At 40.4% G+C, this 9,559-nt stretch overlaps 2 protein-coding genes across 2 annotated transcripts; both read right to left on the bottom strand.

The window, feature by feature from the left end:
• Positions 1 to 3,015: 3,015 nt before the first annotated feature.
• On the bottom strand, positions 3,016 to 4,929 carry LOC122019905 (7-deoxyloganetin glucosyltransferase-like). The gene is made up of 2 exons (XM_042577524.1): positions 4,242 to 4,929; positions 3,016 to 4,159 (listed from the first exon to the last, which is right to left on the bottom strand). The coding sequence occupies exons 1-2, from the start codon at positions 4,867 to 4,869 to the stop codon at positions 3,228 to 3,230; spliced, it is 1,560 nt and encodes a 519-aa protein (XP_042433458.1). The 5' UTR covers positions 4,870 to 4,929; the 3' UTR covers positions 3,016 to 3,227.
• A 915-nt stretch (positions 4,930 to 5,844) lies between these two features.
• Positions 5,845 to 7,565, bottom strand: LOC122019906 (thioredoxin domain-containing protein PLP3B-like). Its single transcript, XM_042577525.1, has 8 exons — positions 7,325 to 7,565; positions 7,162 to 7,236; positions 7,029 to 7,076; positions 6,811 to 6,953; positions 6,662 to 6,734; positions 6,525 to 6,586; positions 6,166 to 6,263; positions 5,845 to 6,097 (listed from the first exon to the last, which is right to left on the bottom strand). The coding sequence occupies exons 1-8, from the start codon at positions 7,406 to 7,408 to the stop codon at positions 5,988 to 5,990; spliced, it is 693 nt and encodes a 230-aa protein (XP_042433459.1). The 5' UTR covers positions 7,409 to 7,565; the 3' UTR covers positions 5,845 to 5,987.
• Between the last annotated feature and the right edge of the window lie 1,994 nt (positions 7,566 to 9,559).

Raw genomic sequence — 9,559 nt, forward strand, 5'->3', positions numbered from 1 at the left:
GCTAGGTGAAAGTCCTGGTGAGTGAAGCCAGGCAGAAGAAAATCCTGGTGAGTGAAGCCAGGTGAAAATCCTAGTGAGTGAAGCTAGGTGAAAGACCTGGTGAGTGAAGCCAGGCAGAAGAGAAGTCCTAGTGAGTGAAGCTAGGTATATTGGAAGTCCTGGTGAGTGAAGCCAAGCATGGGGAAATCCAGATGGGTCAAGATTGACCAGACATCTGGTGAAAGTCCAAGTAGGTCAAGGGAATGACCGGATACTTGGCATGATGAAGGAAAGTCCAAGTAGGTCAAAGGATTTGACAGGATACTTGGCAAAAGGAGAAAAGTCCAAGTGGGTCAAAGAGATTGACCGGACACTTGGTGAGGGATTCCTAGCAGGTCAAGGGAGTGACCAGATGCTAGGCATGATGTACCAACAGGTCAAGGTTGACCGAATGTTGGTTTGAGAGGCTTGGGACTTGGTTTTGGGCAAAAACCAAGAGCTGGATCGATTAGTGGATCAATCCAGGCTTTTCTCCAGGGAACAGAAAGCCTCTGGATCGATCAGTGGATCGATCCAGGCCTTTCCCAGCGAACAGAGAGCCTCTGGATCGATCAGTGGATCGATCCAGAGGTCCCAATCGATCAGCCGATCGATTGGGACGCTGCTGGTTCGCGCGATAAGCGCTGGATCGATCCGTGGATCGATCCAGGCATTTTCCCAGAGCACAGAGGCGCTCTGGATCGATCCGTGGATCGATCCAAAACCTCCCCGATCCGACCGTTGCGTCGTATTTGAGCTGTAGGCGTGCGATGGCTGCAGAAGATTTTACCGATTCATCTCAAATCTTCACCAGCAACTCCACAGAGCTCTCCACGCCAGTTCTTGAAGGATCTTGGAGTTTCTTCCAAGTCAAGAGGCGGCTCTATTGCAAGAAGAAGAAATCTAGGGTTAGGGTTTTTACTGCATTTCTTGTAAGCTTTTGCTTATTCTTTACTACCCTTTCGTTCTTCTTGTATTGAGAGTCTTGTAGGGCTTCTCCGCCTTCGGTAGTTACCGAAAATGAGTGTTTATATAGTGGAGGGTGTGTGAGTGTGTGGATCCTTGGACTAGTCACCTCCTTTGGAGGTGGATACCAAGTAAATCTACCTTGTTAGCGTTGTATGCATTTGTTTCTTGTATTTCCGCTGCACATCTCTGAAGAAACAAGCAACGCCAAGCACACGAGCATGCAACGAGCTATTCCCCCCCCCCCCCCTCTAGCTACTTTTCGGTCCCAACAGACACTTCTCCCCAATCGATCCACTGATCGATTGGGAGGATGCTTGTCACGGGGACTCTCCCGATCGATCGGTCGATCAATTGGGCATGATCCAATCGATCAGCTGATCGATTCAGATCTTGGTTTTTGCCCAAAACCAATTCCAAAGCCCCCTAAACCAACATCCAGCCAACCATGACTTGTTGGTACATAAAACCTAGTATCCGGTCACCCTTGACCTGCTAGGACTCTTTCACCAAGTGTCTGGTCAATCTCTTTGACCCACTTGGACTTTTCTCATCTTGCTAAGTATCCGGTCAATCCCTTTGACCTACTTGGACTTTTCTTCCTCGTGTCTGGCTTCACTCACCAGGACTTCCCTTCTGCCTAGCTTCACTCACTAGGACTTCTCTTCTGCCTGGCTTCACTCACCAGGTCTTTCACCTAGCTTCACTCACTAGGATTTTCACCTGGCTTCACTCACCAGGATTTTTCTCTGTCTGACTTCACTCACCAGGACTTTCACCTAGCTTCACTCACTAGGATTTCCTCACTGTCTAGCTTCACTCACTAGGTCTTTCACCTGACTTCACTCACCAGGATTTTCTTCTGCCTGGCTTCACTCACCAGGACTTCCTTTGCCTAACCTCCAAGTTAGGACTTTCACCTGGCTTCACTCACCAGGATTTTCCAGTCAAGTATCCGTTTAACCTTTACTTACTTGACTCTCCATCATAATCTCCACACATAAACAATTGCACCTGTAATCTCCATGTATTGTCTACATATATTGTCAACATGTATTGTCAAACCATCAAAACATAAACATTAAGATTCGAGCTTGACCCAACTCAAGCTCAGTCAAACTAGGTTAACCTTGATCTGAAAAATATTGCACCAACAATCTCTCAACAGAAAGACTATTATTAAATTTTGTTTCCGACCTCCTGGATAAATTTAAAAGCACTGATGAATTTTAATAGCAATTTCACCTTTATGAGTAGTTCAAACCATAAACATTTCCTATATGAAAATCGAACACATGAGTATAACATGCCACCATTTATCATCTACCCTACATCCTACCATGACAATTTAAAAGTTATTAGGACATTCATAATGAGAGCTCCTTCAGTTTCAAATGTGCTCCCTTTGATGACATAGCAAATAAAAATTGAGAGGGCTCCTTAAATCTTCAATTATTATAAATAAAATAAAATTATTGATGTGGTCCTTTGGGATCCATAAAAAATCTTCCTTATTATTAATTCATCTTCAGATGAATTGAATGAATTCGGATCAAGTTGAAGATCAATTACTGAAAAAAAAAATTTATAATACAAATTTGAACTCAATCTAAAAATTTTAAACCTGAACTCCGGATAATCTGATAAACTCGAATAATCTATCTAACTTAAAAAAAATTATTATTTTCTTATAATTTTTTACTTTTATCTTAATATTTTATTATTTTATACTAATATTTACAATTTATGTATAAAACATCCTAATTTTCAAATAAAATTTGATTTGATCATTAAAAAATTTTAAATCTTAAATTTAGATCACCCGAACGTAAAATAAATTATAACTTGAATCCAATTCGAAAATGAATCGACCCATCTTCAGATTAATTCAAATAGAATTAATATCTCGAAGTTAATTTTAATATCCTTATTTATCATTATGATAATCTCAATTAATTTTATTGATAATTTAATTATTGATTCAATATCATGAAATTTTTTTATTGATCATGCTAAATCCGAAAACGCACATGATGATCAATTCAGCATCTTTTGATTATCAATAGATATTTAGATGATAATTTAAATGACCTGCCGGAGACAATACCCCTACTTATCGTATGCACAGTTGGAGATACTCTTAATAATGAAACATAAAAAAAGTTTAACATCAAGACAGCCATTTCCTTCATTCACAGAAGCCTTTCTTTTCTGTTAGGGGAAACGACAAAGTTTGAGCTCATTCAGAAGTCGCGCAGCAGATCGACCAATCTCGCCAGATTGAGGAACGACGAACCCCCGGGCTGCGCCGCCCGTTCCGCCGCCTCCTTCCACCCAGCCGCCCTCCTCCTCATCTCCCTCCCCTTCTCTCCGTTCCCCATCAGCTTCCTTATCAGTCCCTCCACTTCCTCCCTTCTCACGTTGTTGTCGATCTCCATCCCGTTCCCCCATTCCGTGCACGCGTACCTGCAGTTGGTCTGCTGCTCCGAAAAGAAGGGCCACGACAGCATCGGCACCCCGCCGACGATGCTCTCCAGCGTTGAGTTCCAGCCGCTGTGCGTAAGAAATCCTCCCACGGCGGCGTGACCCAGCACCTCCTCCTGCGGGCACCAGCTGGCCAGCATCCCGCGCTCCCGAGTCTTCTCCAGGAACTCCACCGGCAGCGCCGGCGCGTGCCCCTGCACCAGATCCGGCCGGATCACCCACAGGAACTCGTACTCTGAGTCCACCAGTCCCCACGCGAACTCCACCAGCTGCTCATAGCTCATCACCGTTATGCTACCGAAGTTGACGTACACTACCGAGCCCGGCGCGCGGCCGTCCAGCCACTCCAAGCACCCGCTCTCCTCCTTCCAAAGGTTGGAGCGGAGCGAGGCGAGGGCGTCAGGAATCTGGTGGTGCTGGAGCAGCAAGGAGAGCGGGCCGACAGTGTACATCGGGGGGAGGATCGCCGCCATCGCCTCCAGCACCGGTCCCTCCAGTTCATCGAAAGTATTAAAGATTACCGCTGCGGCGAGGGTGGAGCGCTGTGCCTGTCGGTTGCAGTAGTTGAGCATGATGTCGTCCCGGTCGGTGGTCCGGATGAAGGACGGGAAGTCCCTCAGCCGCATGTTCTTCATTCCCGGCACCCAATCGATCGGAGTATCCAAGAATCCGTTCGTGATGTCGCTTTCGTCTATAAACACACTCACAAAATTGTTGATTGCTAGTTAATTCTCTTGAAATTTAGAGAGAGAGCTACAACAAGATTCGATTACGCTTGAGAGGCGTGAGGCCGCGGTCGATGAGGTGTTGGTAGTGAAGGTAGCCCATGAAGCCGCAGGCGCTGGAAGTCCGGAGGACAACCTCAGGGATGCGGAGCTCTCTGGCGGCGTCCAGGGTGAAGCTCATGGAGCCGTCGGAGACGATGCAGGAGACGGGCGGCGCGTCGCCGCTGTCGGTGTTAAAGCGGCGCAGGAGGTCCAGAAACGGCAGGAGCGCGTGCTTGGAGATGGAGTGGCAGAGAGAGGGGACATCCTGCGTGGCGTCGGTTTCGGAGGGCGGGAGGCCGTCGGGGATAGACTCGAAGCGGAAGCCCGGGTCGGCAGCCTCCGAAGGGACGACGGCACCGGAGCGGAGCAGGCGTTTGTGGTTGAAGTGGGTGTTGACGAAGGTGATGCGGAAGCCGTAGAACCGGAGGAGCTTCGCCAGCTTCATCATCGGCGTGACGTGGCCCTGAGCAGGGTACGGGATGCACACAGCGTGAGGCATCTTCTCCGGCTGACTCGGAGCGTCGCCCATGGCCACGCTTCTCCCCCTCTCTCCTTGCTCCTCTGCTCCGGCCTGCATCTCTCTCTCTATATATATATCTATATATATAAAAGAAATTAGAGTCATTTTCGCCATTAATCATGCAAGAACCTCTGCTACTAGCAAACAAGATCAAAACTCCAACTCGAGTACTTCAAGTGACCTAACTTAATCCACCGCGCAACTGAATTAATTTATAGGTTTTATCACAATTGGAGTTATCAAAATGGAGGTGAGCTGGAAAGTGACAATTAAACCAACTAGTGGCGGCCGAGTGGATGGAAATGGAAAGGATCATCTTGAGCATCTTCTAGATTTCCTCGCCTGGTCTCGTCGCTACGATACAAATTCAGATCAGACGATTCGATGATCCCCACCCAGCGGACGGAGGGCACGCCGCTTTCAATAGTATTCGGTCGTATGCCCTTTGCTATAACCATTATTAGTTTCGTAGTGTAATAATGGACCTCAGGATAGAGTCCAATCTCTTTTTTCTGTCCTATTATTTTTATTATTAAAAATTAGTTTCCTAGTGTAATGGCCGCTTTTATCATTTTTTTTATTTTAGGCGAAACAACTTATTCACATTTTTAGTGGCAAAATAAAATAATAATCATACTAGACTATTTGATCAAAATGTTTTAGTACGTGTTCACGTATAGCCGCCTCAGTCATTTTAAGATTAAAAAAAAATGATTTAATACTTTCAAGACTACTAACGTGTTTGTAATAATGATTTAAGAGCTTGCAAAAAAATTTATTTTTTTACAGGTGAATATATATATATATATATATATATATATATATATATATATATATTTTAAATCACATCAAAAAATATTATTATACTATGGCAAAAATTAATCATATCGCAAAGTATTAAATTAAGAACCATAATTCAATTTCAAAGTTATTCCTACACTTTCATCAAATAGGAAAACTATGATCTCCAAATAACATAACAAGACACACAAGCAGATAAGAAAAAGTGCTTATTAAAATCCAAACTATGCCACAGGTAGTTACTACGACTAGCATTGTGTGATCATAAACTATTTGACGCAGGGGCAATTTAAAAGATAAAACTGATCAAATATTAATAGAAAAGGATGGAAATTTTTCGAGTTTAAACCAATTTAACTGTCATACATAAAATGAAAAGGCAATATGAGTTGGACTTCGACAGATCCAAATGTAATTGTAGCATTTGCTGATTAGTCTGAATCAGAATAATGTACTGTTGAAGTCGTGATGCTCCTATTTGGAGCATACTCTTCTGCATCATCCGCATCGTCATTACCATTCTGCTTCTCATCAATAATTCCTAGAAAAAGACTCATGTTAGATAACGACCAGCATACGTGTAAGAAGAAGCAAATAGAAAGTGCTTGCCTTTTCTTTTAAGAAGATTTTCTAAAGCTCTGGCACTAAAATCATCTTTGCTTCCAAGATCTTGAAAGCCGACTATCCTATCAAAGGCAATGCCATTCCTGGAATGAAAGAAAAAATCAGTTTGAGCCATTGAATTTAGTACTACTGACTTTATACATCATATGCAATAAACTGAAGGTAGATTAACTTAAAGATGATAAAACAAATCTCACTTCTGAATCTGATCTACAAAAATTTGAAACAGAGATTTAGTAGTTAACTTTAACAATATTGCATTTCAAAAAAAAGAAGATAGTTTTGCAACAAACTAGGGATGCTTTAAATCCAAGGGAAAAAAAATTGATATACTGAAATTTAACCTGAATAAAATAACACAGGGCAGTGTTTTGATTGCCAATTTCGTCACGAAAAATGGTGCATTCTGTGTGGAAAATCTGGTATGGTCAGTTCCAGCTTTAGAATTATGAAAGCAACAGAGTTATTTATGTTTACTAACTTCAGCATCCAGCTTGATAAACTTAGTATTAATGTGCACTGGTGCTAGGGCCTTCAAATGCTTGTCCATTATCCTACATGATCCATTAAAGAGATACTACTGAAGACCACAGAAGGAACACATAAGATGACAATGATAAGATTGTTTACTTGCAGCGATAAAATTCACGGTGGTAGAAATGACAAACAACTCGTTCACTTCCTGTAACTTCCCCAAGAAATTCCCCTTCAGTTATCTCTCTATATTCACCGTGACCCTGTTTTTTGAGGACTTCTCTCTTTTCTACCTCTTTCTGGACAGAGAAATGCAACGACAATCGCAAATTGTCATAAAACAGGAAGAATGCAAGTGCTCCAGAAATTTTTACCTTGAGAGCAGCAATTCTTTCAGCATGCAATTTCTCAAGTTCAGGATCCTGATATAGAAGCGAAACCAACACAGATAGCAATTAATATAAGCGAGACAAGTACACAAGATCTTTTCTTTTCTCTTCCGCTTACATCCATCAGTTCATCAAGATCCACAATTTCATCGGCAGACGTGCTTGGCTGAGCCTTCTCCTTAGCTAACAGTTCCTACAACAGGAGTTTACTGGCATTAGATCAACCTCTCATCGGATCTAATGATAAGCATATCTTGATGCGGGGGGGAAAAAAATCATACCTTTTGGTAGTCTCTCGCTGCTGCTGCAATCACGTTGCCGAAGGCGAGACTGGACAGAGTCGAACGAAACGCATCGGGATCCATGTTCCTCCCTCTCCTTCGCTTCTTCAGTTGGTCTCAGAGATCACGGAGCGGAATCGACGGGAAGGAAGGAATGTTGATCTTAGGGCTAAATTTCTTGGCAATTTTAACAAACGATCCCTAAAAACGCCATTGGCAGGGTGTGCCGGCATATAGGCTCGAGCCCAAGTGGCCCGTGCCCGAACTTACTTTGCTTAAATAGTTTAAAAATTAAAAATATTTCTAAAAAATAGAAATTTAAAATAGAATCTTAAAATAAATCCTTCAAAACTATTTTTTTAAAAAAAAACTATTTTAAATTCACGCAGGTTTTTACTAATTTGAGTTTTGTATTGTTACTAATTTGAGTCTTGGTTTGATTAGCACGATTCTTTTAAAAGAAAGAAATTTACTGTGAAATAAAATCTATAGGGAAAGTAGAGTAGGTAATTTAGATTATCCGTTAAATAATTTAAATAGATTAGATTTAAATTTTATCAACTCAGTTAAAGATAAATTCAGATAGCGTTTAGTTCATAGGTTTGGAAATGAAAGAATGCATTTTCTTGTGTTTGGTTGATGGAAAATGGAATCAAGATTTTGGAATGAAACCTAAAAATTTAGATATGGATGAAGCACACCCTCTCCCTTAGATTTTGATAGAATAGAAATAAGAATTAAGTTTTGGATGAAAATATCCTTAGTATATTTGTTCAATTTTTCTTTCATTTCACTCTCTCTCCTTGTTCTCTATTATCATACTTTCTCTCTCCTCATTCTATCATCACATTTTCTCTCTCATCATACTTTCTCTCCCCTCATTCTCTCTCATCATACATTCTCTACCATTTTCTCTCTGTATTCTCTCTCATCACACACTTTCTCTCATTATTTTCTCTCTCTTCATTATCTCATTTTTTCATTATATTTTCTCTTTCATCATACTTTCTCTCTCCTCAATCTCTCTTACTGTACTCTCTCTTCATAGTTTATCTCATCAAACTTTCTCTTTTTTCGTTTTCTTTCATCACTTTGTCTCTCCTCATTCTCTCTCATCACACATTCTTTACCATTGTCTCTCTGTATTCTTTCTTATCACACACTCTCTCATTATTTTATTTCTCTTCATCCTCCCACTTGGGCCCACGATCAGTATGATTAATCCTTGACGAGTTTAATTGGTTAATGATCTGCTGGTTGATAAATTTTTTTTCATTATAAATATTCTTGGATACACTTATCTATGTTATGAGTTCTCATGTTGATCATGTCAAAGGTATAGATTTGATAAAGGTAAGCTATCGTTAGTAAAATTATATTATATACTTGAGCTGTTTCTTATTTCGGTTCATACAACGGCAACAAAATATTTGTATTATTGATTTTCATAATGGACATATAATGAAATTTCGAAACCGATTAAATATCTTATAGAAAAAAGATGTTTAAGATAATATAAGCTTTTTGATACCCTCTACATCCGCAGTGGACGTCCAATATGGACACTCCTCATAGGTTGAGGCATCTCAGATCTTTTAACTATATCAATAAAATTTTATATTTAGAATTTAAAGATTGAATTATAATATTAAATATAAAAAAAATTAGATCGATATACAGAATATAGGGTGTGAGATAACTACACTCATATATGAGATATCTAAAATAAGCACTGCACAAGCAGACATTTAGTTGATGATGCTGATAAAATATATTTTGATAATTTTCTCAAGAGGTAGGAAGTTATTGGTATTGAAGATTTATAACTTTTAGATTTTTAAAATTTAAAATGGGAAATTTTAATAGTCTCTCATGGTCAACCTGTCGAATCCACGAATCAAAATTAATTTATATCTTAAATTGTGTTAGATTAGAGATTTCCTAATCCACTAAAATTATAAGTTAGCATATCCCGTCCTATTGTATGATGGATTGTTGATGTGCCACCCTCGATCCGCCCCATTTCACCGTGGATTAACCTTTTTGATAACATGGTTGGGAGAAAAAAAAATCTAAAAGAACAAATGAATAGGAAGACAACGTGGAAGATAAAAAAAGTATTTTTAATCATTCTCTATTTTTTATCAAGTAACTATTGGTGCGGATAGCACTAACGGTCTAACTCAGGTTTTGATAAATGACAAATAGGTTAAGTTAGTTGTGTTGTTGTCTGAC

This window comes from Zingiber officinale, chromosome 9A, assembly GCF_018446385.1.
Source record: "Zingiber officinale cultivar Zhangliang chromosome 9A, Zo_v1.1, whole genome shotgun sequence".
In the NCBI taxonomy this organism is placed as follows: domain Eukaryota; kingdom Viridiplantae; phylum Streptophyta; class Magnoliopsida; order Zingiberales; family Zingiberaceae; genus Zingiber; species Zingiber officinale.

Excerpts from the sequence above, each read along its gene's own strand:
- LOC122019905 (XM_042577524.1), bottom strand. The coding sequence starts at position 4,869 with ATGGCGAAAATGACTCTAATTTCTTTTATATATATAGATATATATATA. Across the intron at positions 4,160-4,241 it reads CGGCCTCACGCCTCTCAAGC|ACGAAAGCGACATCACGAAC; the intron begins GTAATCGAATCT and ends GTGTGTTTATAG.
- LOC122019906 (XM_042577525.1), bottom strand. The coding sequence starts at position 7,408 with ATGGATCCCGATGCGTTTCGTTCGACTCTGTCCAGTCTCGCCTTCGGC. Across the intron at positions 7,237-7,324 it reads CAGCGAGAGACTACCAAAAG|GAACTGTTAGCTAAGGAGAA; the intron begins GTATGATTTTTT and ends CTCCTGTTGTAG. Across the intron at positions 6,264-6,524 it reads CCCTGTGTTATTTTATTCAG|GAATGGCATTGCCTTTGATA; the intron begins GTTAAATTTCAG and ends CTTTCATTCCAG.